Genomic DNA, 19,487 nt, shown 5'->3' on the forward strand with positions numbered 1-19,487 from the left:
CGCCTGATGCTTACATCTCGAGAAGCTTCGTTCAGGTTCCTTTTTGGTTCAAATAAGAAGGAGAACATGAAATAGGCCATGCAGTAATAGCGTTGTGGTTTAAGCAGGTTTTTTTTTTTTATGATTGTGTAAAGTATGATATTAGAGTTTGAATCTACATCTAGCCGATAATTTTTTTTATATGTTTATTTCGTAGGTTGATCAATGCTGAATTAAAGTACATGAGAAAAAAAATCACCAACAGGCTGATACAGAAAAACGCGAGGGGGATCCACTCTCCTGGGCACACGATTCAGAAGGGTGGCCTATGCAAATTAGGGCCCGCGGTAAAAGGAGGCGCGCTAGGGACACTAGCGCGTCACTAGCGCCTTCTTTTTGACAGGAGCGGCAGCTGTCAGCGGGTTTGACAGCCGACGCTCAATTTTTCTGGCGTTGGTTCTCAAACCCACTGACAGCCACGGGTTCAGAAAATGGACGCTGGCAAAATTGAGCATCCGTCTTCCGACCCGCAGGCTGATTTTAAATTTTTTTTTTTTTAAATTTTTACTTTTTTTTTTACTTTTGGGGCCTCCGACTTAATATCGCTATGATATTAAGTCGGAGGGTGTACAGAAAAGCAGTTTTTTCTGCTTTTCTGTACACTTCCCCGCACCGGCCGAAATTAACGCCAGCCTTTGGGCAGGCGTTAATTTCTGAAGTAAAATGTGCGGCTTGGCTGCACATTTTACTTTCTGTATCGCGCGGGAATAACTAATAGGGCCAGCAACATGCATTTGCATGTTGCGGGCGCTAATAGTTTCAGGGGGGGTTGGACGCGCGATTGACACGCTAGCTTTACCCCTTATACAGTAAGGGGTAATAGCGCGAAGAAAACGCCTGTATTGCCTGTAAGTACTAGCAAATCTATTACTAAATACAAGTGCATTTTTTTATACAGCATCAGGGTAATTACACTATGTATTTTAAGTCTCATGTATTTATTTTATTCTATAAGTAATCCGCTTTGAAGCGATGAAAGTGTGAAAAGCGGAATATAAAAAATAAATAAACAAACATTTGACTGAATAGGTTTTAGCTTTTCCGTATGTATTCTTTCATTTCATAGACACTCGTTTGCTTGGCCGGGTAGCTTTCTTCCCCGAGGAAGCCTTTTATGGCGGAACAGAGACCCGTGTTTGGGGAGAAAATCTGAGAAATGACGGAGGAAATGAAATGGACCTGGAGGAAGCAGTATTACCGATCTGCTAAATATATGAACTTTTATCAATTTTCTTTGGAATAATCTGAGCATACTATGTCTATGTACAGCTCCTTGGCGAATATTTTTCTGTGATCAAACTTCACTGTGGTGAAAATGTCATTATATGCTGCACTATTCAAGCACTAAGTTTTTGATTATAAAGTTTGCTATTTTTCATTATGTGTTAAAAACAATTATATATTCTCAATTTAACAGATTACCTTTACTTGCATTAGTGCTTCAGGAAGGTACACACACACACACACACACACACACACCTGAGGTTCCCTGAAATGCAGCATCTGTAAGTCAGGGAGACAAGAGAAGAACAGATACCAATGAAGATTGCACACTGAGCAGTACAACCTGATGCCCCCTCAGAGCCAGCGTTTTACGAGACCCATTCCTGCCTCTGGTTCTGCTCCATGCAAAGGGTATTCTTCAGGACTGGCAGAGCCAAGTTGTTAATTACTATTTACATGTATGTGCGTTATGAACACGTTTTATGTATGAAGCTGTTTCACTGTAAACTGGAGTGAAGGCATTCTGCTATATATCGGTATAAAAAAAGAATCTAAATAAATAAATAAATAAAAAGGGAAAGAACAGGAGACAAGTGAAATGCAGAGCCTGATCTGTCTTCCATAAGTCTCCACACTCGCTCCCGCTGTCTTTCCCTCCCTCCCTCCCCATTGCCTGGAAAAGGCTGTCCCAGAAAGACAGTCAGACAGGCCGTGAAAGCTCAGAAGCAGCCCTCGGGCGACACCACACAAGGAGCGGGTTGGCTGGCTCTGCCCACTCACCACAGGGCTGCAGTCGAATTGCAGGACGACATGCTGCAGGAAGGCCATGATGTAGGCCGGGTGTTCTTTTACCAGGTCAATGCTCTGGAAGTAGCTACTCTGGTCATCCACAACCTGAAGAGAGGGAAGGAGGGAGAAGAAACTCGTCACCACCACACAAAAGGAGAGAGAGGACGTGAAAGGCAAAGAGATTCCCTCTCAGATCGCAGATGCTTCTTCTGGGAAGCGGATCATGCTTCCGGAGGAGGAGGGAACCTCCTCACACAGACACAGCGTGGATTAGCGTGAGTAAACCTCTGCTAAAATCAGAAGCCACTGGGGAAGACTGTCAAGACTGCTGCAATGTCTGGGGATGGAGAGCTATGAAAACCCGGCTCGTGCCTCCAGAGACAAAAAGACAGCGACAGGGAACACGGAGAGCTGGCAAACTCCCAGCAGCCAGGTCTCCTGGGAGCCTAAAATTCAGAAAATACATGGAGAGAGGCACAAAATATACATAAAATATAAACTAAAAAGAGAAGCAAAAGATGAAAAAATGTCAACAAAAGAAGCAAAATAGTAACAAAAAAAGCAAAAAAGTGAAGAAAAGGTGAGAAAAATATTTCCCTGACTCCTAACAACATTTGATTGGTACTTAAGTGTTCTAAATATATTTCCTCTTCTATGAACTCATCTCTGTAAACCTTCCCCCCCAAACAATGGATAACTTACTGGGTCTATGTCATTCTCAAAGTCCTCATCTTCCGCCCCGATGATAGCCATGGTTGGCCCTGTACCCTTTGAGTGGCCCCCAAACACGAGGCTCTGTGAGTAAGGAGAGAAAGAGCTTCAGTGAGGGAGTCAAACTCAACCCATTCCCAGGCCTCCACTTCAATTTCTGTGGCTCACAGAGGTGTTTCCCTCGTCCCATGACGACAGCAGACTGAAGGGGAAGGTCTTTGAATCCTTCATCTCACTGACAAAGATCAGCGTCCGATTACCCCCACCAGGGAGGAGCGTCACTTACTCCGTTGTAGGCATCCTCAGAGTCCATCCTCCCACTCCAAGGGTCAGCTAGCTACAGGTTCACCTGGAGCTCAGTCACCAGCCAAACATACACCTCAAACCTGTCAACAACAAAAACAGAAATAAGAGCCCACTCCAAGCATCGCTTCTCCAATGCGTAGCACCCACTCTATAATCAGGACGCAAACCGGATGGGGTGAAAGAATTGTACTTCTGCCAGTGAAGAAAGTACCAGTTTTACAACTTCTACCACACTGCACCCTGGGCTTTGTAGTTGGTTAAGAAAAGCAAAATCCCACAGTGCTTTGCAGCAGCAGCATGTTCAACAACCCAAACTCTTCGGGGCCCAAGCAGTAAGTCACACGTTGAAAATGGACACTTGTACTGAGCGCCCGTTTTCCTAGCTCACGCACAGCCACATCCCCTGGGCGCCCGATGCAGTATTTAAATGAGGGGTTGCGTAAAAAATAGGACGCGCTGGGGAGAATTGTGCATCCCTAGTGCTCAAATGCATCGGGTGCCCATTATTGCAATGGGCGCTCAATACGAGCGTGCGTTTTTATCCCGCTTCTTCTGGCCAATTTTGCTGAGGTTGCTGAAGACGCCCATAGCTAAGCGCCCCTTGCTATGACTGTCTAAATTGCGCGTCCAGAATTATTATTATTATTTTTTTTAATAAAGTCAATATACATTTATTTTTCAACACTGCAAGCAGTAAATGTGTCATAACGATACAAGAAAGAGGAACCACAGAGGACCATAGTTTCTGATTTCTCCTGAGCCTTTGACTCGCGGATTGACTTTACACCACCTCTGGGGATGCAGTTAAATTTGCCGCGTTAAGAAGTGTGCATTGGGTGCTCAGCGATTTACTGCATCGGGGGGGGGGGGGGGGGGGTAGTAGCTAATAGCCTCATCTACATGAAATTTACATGTGAATGGTGCTATCAGCTACACATTTGTTTGGGTGCACATTTTGGATGCACTAATCTCTTTATTGCATTGGGTGCTAGTCTAGCGCGTCCAAAATGTGCGTCCAACCACATGTAAAGGCTCGCTTTACTGCACTGGCCCCAGGGTTGTCTGCGATAGGACAGGAGGACCCGCACAATGCACCATCTAGAGCAGGGTTCTTAACCTGAGGTCCATGGATGGGCTCCATGGGGCTGGTGAACCAGGCACCAAACATCTGTGAGGAAGGGTCCATATTTTATCAGGAATCCAGCTTTTGGGTCCTGCTTTTAACCACAAAGGATGCAGTAAAGCTTGAAAGTTCATTACTTTCTGGTGCAGCAGCTGCCAACAGAGAGGACGGTTAAGGCACAGTGGAAATTGGCAGAGGGGCAGGAAAAGCAGAAGGCTTGGAGCAACCGAAGTGCCCTATTTTGATTCCAGTAAAAGGAGGAAAGCAGACAGGGTAGAGAGCATGAGAGGGAGAGAGAAAAATACAGAAAGGGTGTGAGGAATTGCTCACTGGCAACTCAACTTCAGCTTCTTTGGTGTAGCCAAGCCTAGTTTGAAAGGTTAAGAACATAAGAAATTGCCATGCTGGGACAGACCAAGGGTCCATCAAGCCCAGCATCCTGTTTCCAACAGAGGCCAAAAACCAGGCCACAAGAACCTGGCAATTACCCAAACACTAAGAAGAACCCATGCTACTGATGCAATTAATAGCAGTGGCTATTCCCTAAGTATAATTGATTAATAGCCATTAATGGACTTCTCCTCCAAGAACTTATCCAAACCTTTTTTGAACCCAGCTACACTAACTGCACTAACTACCTTCTCTGGCAACAAATTCCAGAGCTTTATTGTGCGTTGAGTGAAAAAGAATTTTCTCCGATTAGTCTTAAATGTGTTACTTGCTAACTTCATGGAATGCCCCCTAGTCCATCTATTATTCGAAAGTGTAAATAACCGAGTCACATCTACTCGTTCAAGACCTCTCATGATCTTAAAGACCTCTATCATATCCCCCCTCAGCCGTCTCTTCTCCAAGCTGAACAGCCCTAACCTCTTCAGCCTTTCCTCATAGGGGAGCTGTTCCATCCCCTTTATCATTTTGGTTGCCCTTCTCTGTACCTTCTCCATCGCAACTATATCTTTTCTGAGATGCGGCGACCAGAATTGTACACAGTATTCAAGGTATGGTCTCACCATGGAGCGATACAGAGGCATTATAACATTTTCCGTTCTATTAGCCATTCCCTTCCTAATAATTCCTAACATTCTATTTGCTTTTTTGACTGCTGCAGCACACTGAGCCGATGATTTTAAAGTATTATCCACGATGATGCCTAGATCTTTTTCCTGGGCTCCCCCCCATCCCCTGTTTCAACTCACTTCCTCTCCTCTCCAGACCACACCATGGCTGCTACAATTAGCAAAGCTCCCCCAGAGACCTGTCTGCCAAGGGGAGGGGAGAGTGAGCGAGCGCTCCTTCACCCCACTCAATGACAGGCCCCACCCAATATCACAAGGGCCCACGGATGTTTCACACAGCCACAAGCATCCCCCGCAGCTACAAGAGAAAGAGTTCGTCTTTCAGGCAGCAAGCTTCTCTGCTGGGACGCCACTGCCCTCTCCTCGTCTCCCGGAGGAAGCCAGCTCGGGTTTCAGCAGTCAGGCTGGCTCTACAGCGGCCGAGTTCTCACTCACACACTGGCGTACAGAAGCAGATACCCAGTCATGTGCACCAACGCCTGGGACCAGGGCTCATCAATGGATTCATTAATGATCTAGAAAGGAGAGTGGTGCGATCGAAATTTGCAAAAATATTCAGTGTACTTAACACACAGGCACATTGTGAGGAAGTACAGAAAGACCTTGCGAGACTGAAGAACTGGGCATCTAAATGGCAGATGAAATTTAATGTGGGCAAGTGCAAGGTGATGCTCATTGGAAAAAATAACCCTAATTTTAGAGACATGATAATAGGGTTCTGCATTAGGAGCAATCACCTAGGAAAAGGATCTAAGAGTCACTATAGACAGTGCATCAAAATCTTCAGCTGTGTGCATGGCGGCTGCGAAAACAGCAAACTGCATGCTAGGAATTATTAGGACAGGAATGGAGAGTAGAACAGAGAATATCATAATGCCTATGTATCGCTCCATGGTGCGACCGCATCTTGAGTATTGTGTGCAATACAGGTCACCACGTCTCTAAGAGGATAGAGCAGAGTTAGAAAAGGTAGAGAGAAGGGCGACCAAAATGATAAAGGAGACGGAACAATTCCCCTGTGAAGAAAGGCTAAAGAGGTTAGGGCTGTTGAGTTGGAGAAGAGACGATAGCGTGAGGATAGGACTGAGATCTACAAAATCACGAGTGGAGTACAACAAGTGAATAGGGAACTGTTATTTATCCTTTCAAAAACACTAGGACTAGGGGATACTCCTTTAAGCTAACAGACAGATTTAAAACCAATTGGAGAAAGCAGTTTTTCACTCAATGCACAATCAAGCTGTGAATTTGGTTGCCAGAGGATGAGGATGTGGCAAAGTTAGGTTTAAAGAGGGTCTGAGCAAGTTCATAGAAGAAATGAGCATAAACACTTATTAAGCAGGTGACTCGGGGCACCCATCACTTGACATGGGGACTGAGGAGCAACAAATTGATTCTTTTAGGGACTGGCCCCTGTCAGAGACAGGAGGCTGGCGTTGCTGAATCCTCCTTCTGTTTTATGTTCTTAGATACATACCACTGCGTACAGAAACCGAGGGCATGCAAGGTCTGATAAGCAGCAGGCACTGCATTTGACTAACAAACGTCTTCTTTGAACAGCTCCTGAAGGAAGATAAAGGCTTTGTAAAGCTGCAAATATTCAAAAGCTAAAAGGAGCTTTGCTACTGTGTGATAGAGGGACGCCGTCACAGGCGCAGGAAGAAGGCCCGTGCGAGCAAGAGGGACCCCGTCACAGGCGCAGGGAGAAGGCCCGTGCGAGCAAGAGGGACCCCGTCACAGGCGCAGGGAGAAGGCCCGTGCGAGACAAGAGGGACCCCGTCACAGGCGCAGGGAGAAGGCCCGTGCGAGACAAGAGGGACCCCGTCACAGGCGCAGGGAGAAGGCCCGTGCGAGCAAGAGGGACCCCGTCACAGGCGCAGGGAGAAGGCCCATGCGAGACAAGAGGGACCCAGTCACAGGCGCAGGGAGAAGGCCCGTGCGAGCAAGAGGGACCCCGTCACAGGCGCAGGGAGAAGGCCCGTGCGAGACAAGAGGGACCCCGTCACAGGCGCAGGGAGAAGGCCCGTGCGAGCAAGAGGGACGCCGTCACAGGCGCAGGGAGAAGGCCCGTGCGAGCAAGAGGGACGCCGTCACAGGCGCAGGGAGAAGGCCCGTGCGAGACAAGAGGGACGCCGTCACAGGCGCAGGGAGAAGGCCCGTGCAAGCAAGAGGGACGCCGTCACAGGCGCAGGGAGAAGGCCCGTGCGAGCAAGAGGGACGCCGTCACAGGTGCAGGGAGAAGGCCCGTGCGAGCAAGAGGGACGCCGTCACAGGCGCAGGGAGAAGGCCCGTGCGAACAAGAGGGACGCCGTCACAGGCGCAGGGAGAAGGCCCGTGCGAACAAGAGGGACGCCGTCACAGGCGCAGGGAGAAGGTCCGTGCGAGACAAGAGGGACGCCGTCACAGGCGCAGGGAGAAGGTCCGTGCGAGACAAGAGGGACGCCGTCACAGGCGCAGGGAGAAGGCCCGTGCGAGCAAGAGGGACGCCGTCACAGGCGCAGGGAGAGGACCCTCTTAAAAAATAAACAAAAGACATGTAGGAGAGGAGATGAGAACGTTGAGATTAGGGCAAAAGCACAAGGGAGAGAAACATGAACACACTTAAGTTCTACTGCTCAGAAATATCATCTGTAGCATTAGCCAAAGACGAGTCAGCTAAGCAAGAAAAATATACACATGTCCATTTACCCCATGTGCAAATATTTATCTCCCACTAACCAACGGCCAGGCCACCCCTTAAGTGATACAGAAAAGCAGCATAAAACAAGCCCCGCTGCACCACCCAGCAATAACAGGAGGGTGCCAGGGCCGAGGAGAAACCGGGGCCTACAGGCGGTGCCAAGAGATGAACACCACAGGGGACCTGCCGCAGTGGGGAAGCAAGAGGAACAACCCGTGCCCCTGTGGCACATTTTTCTGGATGCTGCAGCATTTATGAGGCAAATTTGTATTTTTATAAAGTAAAATAAAAATGAAGTCTTTTTCTGACCTGTGTCCAGTTAATTTATTTGGTTCTTGTTTTTTTGGGGAAGGTCTCTTTGTTATGGTATCGGGTGGTGGCCCCGCTGATGCTGGCACACTCACTCCCCACCCAGTGTGAGGCGCTCACCGGCTCCAGTAAGAACTCATAGACTTGTTTCATTCTTGATGGCAAAACAAACCAGTCTGCGAAGCTGCCATGCTTCCCATTCACCCTTCCAGAAGGAGGCACCGCCAAACATCAGTCTCCTCGCCATTGGGTTAAGAACCGCGCGGAAACTGCTGAGCAAGGCAAAGTCGCCCCAGCTATGCACTGCTCCAGCTTTCTGGTGACGAAGGGAGGAGGATTACGAGGCATGGAACCTCCCAGCCATGAATGGCATGAAGGTGGCAGTTACAAGGTCACCCACCACTTGAATGAGATAGGAGTGCAATCTGGCACGGAGCAGCCCTCTTCAGGATCCACTCGGCTCCCACCGCATGGGGTGGAGGACTAGAAAAGGTTCCCGAAACATTGTCTGTCTCTCACCTGTCCTGCCTGGATAACAACATCCAGTGGGACTGAACAAAGCCTGGGACAGGCCCGGAGGATCCTCAGAGGTGGGGGGGAAGCCCCAATATAAAACTTCTCGCTCTACCCCGCTCCAGTATTCCACCTGGCCCTCTTGTCCCCTATCCCCACTTCCTCCTCTCTCACTGTATTCCCCCAATCAGTGCCCTCTCTGTCTTCCTCTGCTCCCACGCTCCTCCTTTCCCCCTTCCAATTACCATCTCCGCCTCTCGTTCTCCCAACACCACTTCTGGCTCTTTCACCGTAATTATCCCGCTCTCTGTTCCCCTCCCTGCCCATGGCTATCTGACACCCAACTTCATCTTCCCCTTCACCAGCCATCCTCTGGCCCCCTCTCACACATCCCCTCACCACCACCTCTGTCCTACCCCCCAACCCTGACAATTTCTGGCTCTGTCACACACCCTCATCACCACCTCTGACTTTCTCACTACCTTGTCCCTAGTTCTTTAGAACCCCATCCCTAACTCATTCATGCCTTCACTCCCCCCCCCCCCCAACATGGCTCTCATGCAACCACCTATGCTGGCCCTCTCTCCCCCCACCAGAGCCATGACCCTCTCCCATCTGCTGCAGAGCACATGGCAAGGTGTATTGCTGACTTCAGGGAGATGGAGAGGGAGACAGTATTTATCCCTCACCATTCGGCTCCTGCTTGTGCTACTCCCAGCCTTCAACCTCTTTCTCCAGCACTGCACTCCTCCTCAGCTCTCCCAACATCCACCCCTTTTCACAACACTCCCCCCCCAGAAGCATTCACTCCTTTGCACTACTCCTCCTCCAAGCATGCACCCCCCCCCCCATTCACACCTCCCTCCTGCTCTCACTGCCTTTCAGCATTCACTCCTCTTCATTCACCACAAATAATTCTGGCCCGGCTGGACCTCTGGGAGATGCTCTTTGGGGAGCACAGGGATTTATTAGGGCTGGGGCAGCCCTTCTCCTCCAGACAATAGCACCGAGGAGCTCAGGGATGTGGAGAACTGACTGGCTCCTCTTTGTATCTTGGTTGCAGACAGAAAGGAAGGGTAGGGGCAGGGATGAGCAGAGAAAAGCCTCTGCTCCTTCCAGCCTCTCCTTTCTGACTCCCCAGCAGCCCTGTGAGAATAGCAGGAGAGGGGTTGGAAAAGGGAGCAGAATGGCTCTTCTCTGCTCTGTTCTGTGCCCTCCCTGCTCCAGCCCCTCCCTCCCTCTCCTCTCCGCTACAATGGGGACCAGAGAGCAAGAGCCACCCCAGCCTATGAGCTCTCTGTTGTGCAGAGGAGTTCTTTGAGGTAGGTCTGTGGGTGTGTTATGGCCTGCCTCCTCATGAAGGGGTGGAGTGGAATTCCCAGTACTTGCAATCAATAACTTTGGCTTACTATGCACAAAGCTTTGAGCCAACAACCCTGACTCAGAAACAGATAAATATGCACGAGGTAAGAACCAAAAACTCCAGCATGGAATAATTTGGGAGGGTCAGTTCTGGCATTCGGAGTTACAAACCCAGAACTGGATCAGAGTCCCTTAAGGAAATGGAGTTAGGACAGCAACAGAAAGAGAGAAGCAGACAGGGCAAGGAGGAGACTTCAGCCCTGTCTGGTCCACAACATGTTCTCAGAATTACTCAGACATTCCTGGCATAGGTGGAAGTGAGGGATTCTCAGTTGGAGGCAGCAGACAGCTGCACACTCGCACTCACATGCACTATATATATATATATACATACATACATACATACACACACACACACCTCAACGCCCCTGTATGCACGCAGACACGCACGCAGGCATGCAGGGACATACACAAGGGCATGTACAGACAGGATGCATGTGTGTCGTACATTACATGAGAGGTTGTATGATGTGAACAGTAAGACAATTCCAACGCACAGAAAGTGGGGCATGCAGATACCCCCCCCCCCCCCTTGTATTCAGTGGAGGCTGGGAGTGGTGAATAAATCACACACAGGCTTCAGGATTTTGCAGTGAAAGGTAAGAGCTCAGGTGGGGTCCTAACATAACTCCATAACAAAACAGCAAGCCACCAAATTCCTCTCCATCGCACCCCCAGGTGCCGGTCTACCACCTTCCATCCTAGCCAGGTCATTTCATCTCCCCTCCCTACCTAGATAAGCTCCTCCATTCCCTAGGCCTGGCTGCACATGGGGATCAGAGGTGAATAAAGACCCCACATTATCATAACTGGCAATTATTTTGCTCACTGACCAAAGAAAACGTCATGCTTTAACTTAAGAACATAAGAACATAAGAAATTGCCATGCTGGGTCAGACCAAGGGTCCATCAAGCCCAGCATCCTGTTTCCAACAGAGGCCAAAACCAGGCCACAAGAACCTGGCAATTACCCAAACACTAAGAAGATCCCATACTACTGATGCAATTAATAGCAGTGGCTATTCCCTAAGTAAAATTGATTACCGTATTTTTCGCTCCATAAGACGCACTTTTTTTCCCCCAAAGGTGGGGGGAAAATGTATGTGCGTCTTATGGAGCGAATATAAAAAAAAAACCAAACAAAAATCTAACAAACACCCCCCCCCCGACTCCCCCAAGACCTGCCGACTTAATTTCCTACAACCCCCCCCCCCAAAGACCTGACAAATTAATTTCCTGCAACCCCCCACCCTCCTGACCCCCCCAAGACCTGCCAAACGTCCCTGGTGGTCCAGCGGGGGTCCGGGAATGATCTCCTGGGCGTGGGCCGTCGGCTGCCAGTAAACAAAATGGCGCCGACGGCCCTATGCCCTCACTATGTCACTGAGACCGATCGCTGCTATTGGTCGGTCTCAGTGACATAGTGAGGGCATAGGGCCGTCGGCGCCATTTTGTTTACTGGCAGCCGACGGCCCTATGCCCTCACTATGTCACTGAGACCGATCGCTGCTATTGGTCGGTCTCAGTGACATAGTGAGGGCATAGGGCCGTCGGCTGCCAGTAAACAAAATGGCGCCGACAGCCCTATGCCCTTACTATGTCACTGAGACCGACCAATAGCAGCGGTCGGTCTCAGTGACATAGTGAGGGCATAGGGCCGTCGGCGCCATTTTGTTTACTGGCAGCCGACGGCTCACGCCCAGGAGATCGTTCCCGGACCGCTCCTGGACCCCCGCTGGACCACCAGGGACGTTTGGCAGGTCTTGGGGGGGGTCAGGAGGGTGGGGGGTTGCAGGAAATTAATTCGGCAGGTCTTGGGGGGGTCAGGAGGGTGGGGGGTTGCAGGAAATTAATTCGGCAGGTCTTGGGGGGGTCAGGGGGGTGGAGGTTGTTAATTTAAAGGGTTGGGATGGGAAGGGGGGTTTTGGGGGTTCCCACAGAAAGAAAAATTTTCTGATCTGGGGAGTGGACCGAAATGGCCCTCCCCAGACCCGAAAACAAAATGGGGAGAAAAAAAAAAACTATGCACTCCCCTAATTTGCTCCATAAGACGCCCAGACGCAGAGCCGGTTTAGCACAATTTATTTTTTTTTAATTTTCCCCCTCTGAATCCTAAGTGCGTCTTATGGTCAGGTGCGTCTTATGGAGCGAAAAATACGGTAATAGCCATTAATGGACTTCTCCTCCAAGAACTTATCCAAACCTTTTTTGAACCCAGCTACACTAACTGCACTAACCACATCTTCTGGCAACAAATTCCAGAGCTTTATTGTGCGTTGCGTGAAAAAGAACTTTCTCCGATTAGTCTTAAATGTGCTACTTGCTAACTTCATGGAATGCCCCCTAGTCCTTCTATTATTCGAAAGTGAAAATAACAGAGTCACATCTACTCGTTCAAGACCTCTCATGATCTTAAAGACCTCTATCATATCCCCCCTCAGCCTTCTCTTCTCCAAGCTGAACAGCCCTAATCTCTTCAGCCTATCCTCATAGGGAAGCTGTTCCATCCCCTTTATCATTTTGGTTGCCCTTCTCTGTACCTTCTCCATCGCAACTATATCTTTTTTGAGATGCGGCGACCAGAATTGTACACAGTATTCAAGGTGTGGTCTCACCATGGAGCGATATAGAGGCATTATGACATTTTCCGTTCTATTAACCATTCCCTTCCTAATAATTCCTAACATTCTATTTGCTTTTTTGACTGCTGCAGCACACTGAGCTGACGATTTTAAAGTATTATCCACTATGATGCCTAGATCTTTTTCCTGGGTGGTAGCTCCTAATATGGAACCTAACATCGTGTAACTACAGCAACGGTTATTTTTCCCTATATGCAACACCTTGCACTTGTCCACATTAAATTTCATCTGCCATTTGGATGCCCAATCTTCAAGTCTTGCAAGGTCCTCCTGCAAAGTATCACAGTCTGCTTGTGATTTAACTACTCTAAATAATTTTGTATCATCTGCAAATTTGATAACCTCACTCGTCGTATTCCTTTCCAGATCATTTATATATATATTGAAAAGCACCGGTCCAAGTACAGATCCCTGAGGCACTCCACTGTTTACCCTTTTCCACTGAGAAAATTGACCATTTAATCCTACTCTCTGTTTCCTGTCTTTTAACCAGCTTGTAATCCACGAAAGGACATTGCCTCCTATCCCATGACTTTTTGGTTTACGTAGAAGCCTCTCATGAGGGACTTTGTCAAACGCCTTCTGAAAATCCAAATACACTACATCTACCGGTTCACCTTTATCCACATGTTTATTAACCCCTTCAAAAAAATGAAGCAGATTTGTTAGGCAAGACTTCCCTTGGGTAAACCCATGTTGACTATGTTCCATTAAATCATGTCTTTCTATATGCTTTACAATTTTGTTCTTGAGAATAGTTTCCACTTCTGTCTAAGTATGGACATGGTTCACTTGAGGAAGACAACGTGACTCCATGTAACCAATAAAGTAATAAAGACAACAAAAATGAAGCTGTGAGCTCAGTGCTGCATAAGAGATACATGAGAATAGTGCACTGTGGATGCTGTGAGCTCAGTGCTGCGTAAGAGAGCCACGGCAGGATAGTGCACTGTGGGAGCTGTGAACTCAGTGCTGCGTAAGAGAGCAACGGCAGGATAGTGCATTGTGGATGCTGTGAGCTCAGTGCTGCATAAGAGAGCCACGGCAGGATAGTGCACTGTGAATGCTGTGAGCTCAGTGCTGCGTAAGAGAGCCACGGCAGGATAGTGCACTGTGGATGCTGTGAGCTCAGTGCTGTGTGAGACACATGAAAGGTTTACACAGCACTGAGCTCACAGCTCCCACACTGCACTAGAGAGCCACAGCAGGTTATTTCAATGCTGCTGTGTAAGAGAGCCATGGCAAGTTTGCTCAGTGTGGGAGCTGCTTCCTTTCCTCTTTGAAGCCACAGTCTTGTGCTGCCAAGCCCCACTGCACTGATCTCAGCAGCAGATTGGGCAGGAAGTGGAGGCCGGGCTTACTCCTGATATCAAGAAACTGTTGTGTTTAGTAAGAAATAATGCAGGAGCTGTAAGACAGCCTCACCCTGCTGGGGGTGGGCGGAAGAGGGGTAAACCACAGAGCTCTGGGAGGTGAAAACAGGGCATGGGGAGGGTAGGTAAAGGAGTATTCTAGTTACACAGAGCACCACTGTTTTTTTTACTCTCTTCCACTTCTGTTTATATCCCTCCAAGGCTGGGCTTTGAAAGCCTATGAGAGGAGCTGGGGAATAGATGAAAGTGGTCTCCTGTTCTGTACACCCAGCTGCTAGGGCACTGGACTCTGCTGTGATCTACAGCCAGTCATCAGAGAGTTATGACTGGTAAACAGGAGGGCAGAGGGTACAGATACTCTCTCTGACCCTCCCTCAGATTTCTGGAAAGTGCCTCAGGACAGCAATGCAGTGACAGGCTGCTAAAAACTTCCATATAGCAGCAAGATGCTCCGGCTGTACAGCACATGCTCACCCTGGCTCTTCTAAGCTCTCCGATTAGAATCTGCTCCTTCTCACCCCCCTGCCAGGGACAACAGCTTGCAAAGGTTCTGTTCTCACTCCTAACATCAACCATGATTTGCAAAAAAAAAAAAGCCATGAGCAGATACAGAGAAGATCTGGGAGTAAGGGAGCGCAGAACTGAAGGGATCTTTTTTTATCATCATATCCTCTCCTACCTGATCTGCCAGGTTCTGGCTTTTGGGTAGGGCAAGCAGGGCAGGGCTTCAGGCTCACCACCCAACACTGTGCCCCCCCCTTGGGCAGGGCTCCTTAAGGGGTCACTGCACACTGCACCTCAGGCCACGCGGACCCAGACCTGGCAGGAAAGCGGCTATGCCTCTGCCATCCCTGCGAGCATGGTCCGAACACGCGGGATGGCACTTCCTGTGCACTGAGCTCCTGCATCCTGAGAGAGGGGCCAGCACAGATGGGGAGGACCACAGCAGACGGGCTGCTAGAAAGGTGCATTACCAGAGCAGCAGATGTGATAGACGCAGAGGAGCAGGGTGGAATGGGCATAAGAGGCAAATGCTGTGGAGGTGGAGGGAGAGGGAAAGACAGAAGGCACATGGCTGGAGATTGGGGGGTTTAAGAGACAGAGGAGTGGTTGCTGGGAACAGAGAGGGCCATTAAGAGGAAGGGGATGAGAGTGGTTAAGAAGCAGGGGAGAGGATACTCGAGGAGGGAAGAGCCTGGAGGTGGATTCTGGGAGAGGAGCCCCCCTCCCCCGTCTGCTAATCCATGCCAAGAACCTGGGGGCAGTGAGGTGGGCACCATGAATGATGATGATTTTTGCACCGTGTATCATTTGCCCTAGAACAGGCATTCCAGTCCTAGGCTCTCCGCTGCCAAGGCAGTGGGCAGGAGAGGATTTCTCTGCCACAAAGTGAAGCCGGGAGGAGCTTCTCCACACCCCTTTGGCCTGGGATTACCATAGGAAGGGGAGAGACAGGCCAGCGCTATTTTAGTGGCCTGCTTTGAAATGTTCTGCGTGTTTGAAGGATTACATAAATAAACAGGGTGTTTGGATTTGTTGCTTTGAGGGATTCCAGCTGTTGCTGATGCTCAGCTGCTCACCCTCACCCTCTGTGTAGACAGAAGCAGCGGCCTTCCCCCACTGTCGGATCTCACGCTGCCTTGTAGCTGAGAGGGGTTTGGTCTCTGCAGCAGCCAGCTATAATTAAACTGGCAGTCGGCAGGTCAAAAAGACTCTGTGTCAGCCTTGAAACCCTGCTTGCAAAAGCTATCAAGTCCACAGAAACGACCTGGGCTGTTTCCCACCCCGTAGGCACAGAATTTTATACTTGCATCAGAGGCAGTTTTTAAAACTGGTTGCACTGAGACAAGGACTGGCAGACTTTTTGTTCACAAGCTTTGCCAAGGGGAAGCATGCGTGTACTTCTTCTTGGAAGATTGCATATGGGCGCTTGTCCCAGTTTTTGCGCGAGTAGAATTTCGCTGGGAAGGCACAGATCTGAAGACACCCATCCATGCATGCACTAAACATGCCTCCAAGGCTGCCTCCTCTCAACATGGTTAAAACGTACATATGGGAGCTTTTAGCTAAAAGCTGGATAAAAATGACTCGTGTAGAAGTGCTGAGAGTTCCCTGTTCCGTACCTGCGATAAAAGCAACAGAGTCTGCATGAAAGGACGCAGTGTTTCTGTAACATGCCCTGCCACGAGACAGCAGGGACTGTGCAGGAGGAGAGAGGGTTCCTGCAAAAAAAACACACCACACACACACACACACACACCAGGCAGGATCTTTCCTCTGCAGCTGTCAGGAACTCCTCCCTCACCTCAAACAGTAGGTGGAATTGTTTCCTGAAGGGCTGCAGACAGCACTCCCCTGACATCATGCGAGGGCTGCCCGGGCTCACAAAAGTAGGCCTTGTCAGCCGGGGCAGCTCCTGGCTGCAGAGCCAGGGTGGGAGGGCTCCCGCAAGCTGGGCTCTCACAACAGCCCTGCCGCCAGGGTATGGAAAATAAAAAAAACCTCTCTCATTGCAAACAGGAAAGTGCTAATATTATGGGAGACGGGCCAAGAGCTAGCCCTGCTGAGAAACAGAGCACAGTAGGAGCCAGCAGAGGGGCACCTACCCCATCCAGATACATATATACATACATTCTGCACACGCACACAGCCTGCTCTTTGCTTTTCCCATCGTTAAACATCCACATGTGATGATATCTACTGCATATTCTGCTTTCCATTAGGCCTGATTTGCTCACCGATTTTGGCGAAGGCGTTTTCTGCGGCACGGAATGATTCTTCATACCCACCGAAGTACTGGAGGGTCCACTTAATTACAGCTCTCTGATTCTGGCTGTGAGATCAGGACTGACCAGTCGGGGTGTGCTTTCAAATGAATACTCTTTTCCTCTTTGAATAAGAGAGTAGCGAACGCTCTACTTGGAAATTAAAAAAAAAGCAAAAAGGAGTTTAAAGACCGTGCAGAGTGCGAGAGGGGTTATTTATGTGGTATCTCCGTTTTGGATCCTTGCATGCTGCAGTGTCCCTTGATCAAGAGCGGAGGATAAAGGGCATTTGGACTGAATTCCTCCACAAGAGAGAAATTTCACTGTGTCCCAGGAGATCAGCCCCGTGATACCCAGGCCCTTAACTATGCTAAAGGCTGCAGTTTTTAAGCTGAACAGAGTAAGGGAAAGGCTGGGCAGATATCTCAAACTCAAGATGAGAGAGAGAGGGGACCCTCCCTTTGTAATAGCTTTGTTAAAATAGGAGGTGCTGGCAGATCTTTATATTGGGCACACACATAAAAGAGAGGCAGAGGAGAGCAGCGTGATTTTCAAACGAAGGCAAAAAGAATAGCACTCCAAAGGTGGAAGGGATATCTGGAAAAGCTGAGGGAAGCAGGGAAGGCAATCAGGCTGGCAAAGGTGTGAGAAGAAGAAAAGATAGCCAAGGCTGTAGAGCAAGGCCAGAAGACACTTTTCAGGTGTGGCCGAGAAAGGAGGGATTGTAAAACAGGGAGGAGGAGGAGTGGGATGAGGACAACCAAAAAAAGGCAGAAACACCAAACATATACTTTTGTTGCGTGTGCACAGAAACACAAAGGCAGAAAAAGACCGTATGGCCCATCCCGTCTGCCCATCACCGACGGAACTGGCGAAGAACCACTCCTGGCGGCGGAGTGGCTGCCGCACTATTTACAGAACTGAGGGTTTGCAGGGGACAGCGAAGCCTTAAAGAGACCAAGCCACAGGGTCAGATGGGGTGCCCCTGCTCTTCAACAGATCTTTGTAAAGGGCAGTGGGGTTCCATGGAACTGGAATAAGCCGCCTCCTTGTCATCAAGGGGTACCGTGGAGGAGGCGGGAAATCACGGGCCAGTCAGCCTCACTTTCATGGGGGGGGGGGGGGGGCAAATTAACACGGACTCTGCTACAGGAAAGGAGAGCGAAATAGCTTAAATCCAGCAAGGGAGACCGTAGCAGACAAATGGGATCAATTTCTTTGATTGAGTGACCGGAGAATTAGGTGAGGGGAGGGCACCGAGTGTGTTTTACTTGGAATTCAGTAAAGCTTTTGCTATCGTTTCACACGGGAGACTTATAAATCAAATGGGCAGCCTAGAGGTGGGCCCCAAGGTGGTGGGCTGGATTAGAAACTGGTTGAATAGTAGTAAACAGAGGCTAGTGGGGAAGGAGGAGAGAAAGGTGCTTCGCCGAGGGCCTCAGGGAATGCCTTTGTGAGCGATACTGCAGACAGATTAGAAGAGATAGTTTGCCTTTTTGCGGATCACACCGACTCGGAGTGGACACCTCTGAAGGAGCACAGCATAAGTCATGAGAAAGCTTGAGGAGTGGTTATGTGCTTGGTAGTTCAGATTCAATGTAAAAAAAAAAAAAAGTGCAGAATCATGCATTATGAGTGCTAAAATCCCAGTAAGCAGCACACAATGGAGGATGAGATACTGATGGGCACAACCAGGAGAGAGACCTTGGGGTGACAGCATGAGACGGCAGTGTACGCAGGGAGAGTTGGGGGGGGGGGGGGGAAAGGAGGTTATAATACTTCCGTACAAGTCACGGGTGAGACTCCACCTAGAGTACTGTATCCAGTTCTTCCAAAAGACCTCAGACCCGGCTAGAGACGGTCCAGAGAAAGGCTAGGAAATTGTGCAGAGCCTGCAGCAAAAACTCTACGATGTAAGACTTAAGGACCTAAATATATATATCCTACAAGAGAGAAGAGATAGGAAATACCACAAAGATATCAAGCAGGCACAAAAAGCAAACACTTTTTAAAGGAAAGGATGCTCTAGAAGAAGAGATCACAACATGAGGCCGAGGGGTAGACTCAGGCTTAGATTTGTCAATAGGCACATTAGACCTGTGCCTAGGGCGGCAAATCTCAGGGGAGAGGTACAGCAAAATATTTACTGCCTTGATGGAGAAAGAACCCCTACAGCTCCTTTGATGTGACATGGAGTGGAGACAATGTGGCCTGCAGCAGGGCCAAAGGAAAGCCACCATCCCTGCCCGTCCCTTGGACGGATGTCAGAAAAGTTACCGCCCGCTCCCCCATCCCCTTCCCAATGTGGTCTATAGCAGGGTCAGAGGGACATCACCACTCACCCCCTCCTGACATGGCCAGAGTGAAGTCACAGCCCGGCCCCCTTCCAATGCTGCCAGTAGCAGGGGCAGAAAAGAGACCCTGCATGCAGGGGACAGAGAAAGAAAACCACTTCCCCCCACGCTCAAGGAATGAGCCTTGCCCTGCTCAAACTCTGTCATCTACCCCTACC

The 19,487-nt window shown here is 49.3% G+C and overlaps 1 protein-coding gene across 5 annotated transcripts in view; it reads right to left on the reverse strand.

Annotated features, from left to right (window-relative positions):
• Window positions 1-19,487, reverse strand: part of ARHGEF1 (Rho guanine nucleotide exchange factor 1) — a 152,935-nt gene that overhangs the window by 74,205 nt on the left and 59,243 nt on the right. For all 5 annotated transcript variants that reach the window (XM_029577481.1, XM_029577485.1, XM_029577486.1 and 2 more), the window contains exons 2-4: window positions 3,050-3,149; window positions 2,755-2,847; window positions 2,044-2,157 (exon numbers count right to left, since the gene is read on the reverse strand). In XM_029577481.1, coding sequence (XP_029433341.1) covers window positions 2,044-2,157; window positions 2,755-2,847; window positions 3,050-3,076 — 234 coding nt within the window. In that variant the 5' untranslated portion in view covers window positions 3,077-3,149. The remainder of the gene's footprint in view (window positions 1-2,043; window positions 2,158-2,754; window positions 2,848-3,049; window positions 3,150-19,487) is intronic.

Source organism: Rhinatrema bivittatum, chromosome 14, assembly GCF_901001135.1.
Source record: "Rhinatrema bivittatum chromosome 14, aRhiBiv1.1, whole genome shotgun sequence".
Classification (NCBI taxonomy): domain Eukaryota; kingdom Metazoa; phylum Chordata; class Amphibia; order Gymnophiona; family Rhinatrematidae; genus Rhinatrema; species Rhinatrema bivittatum.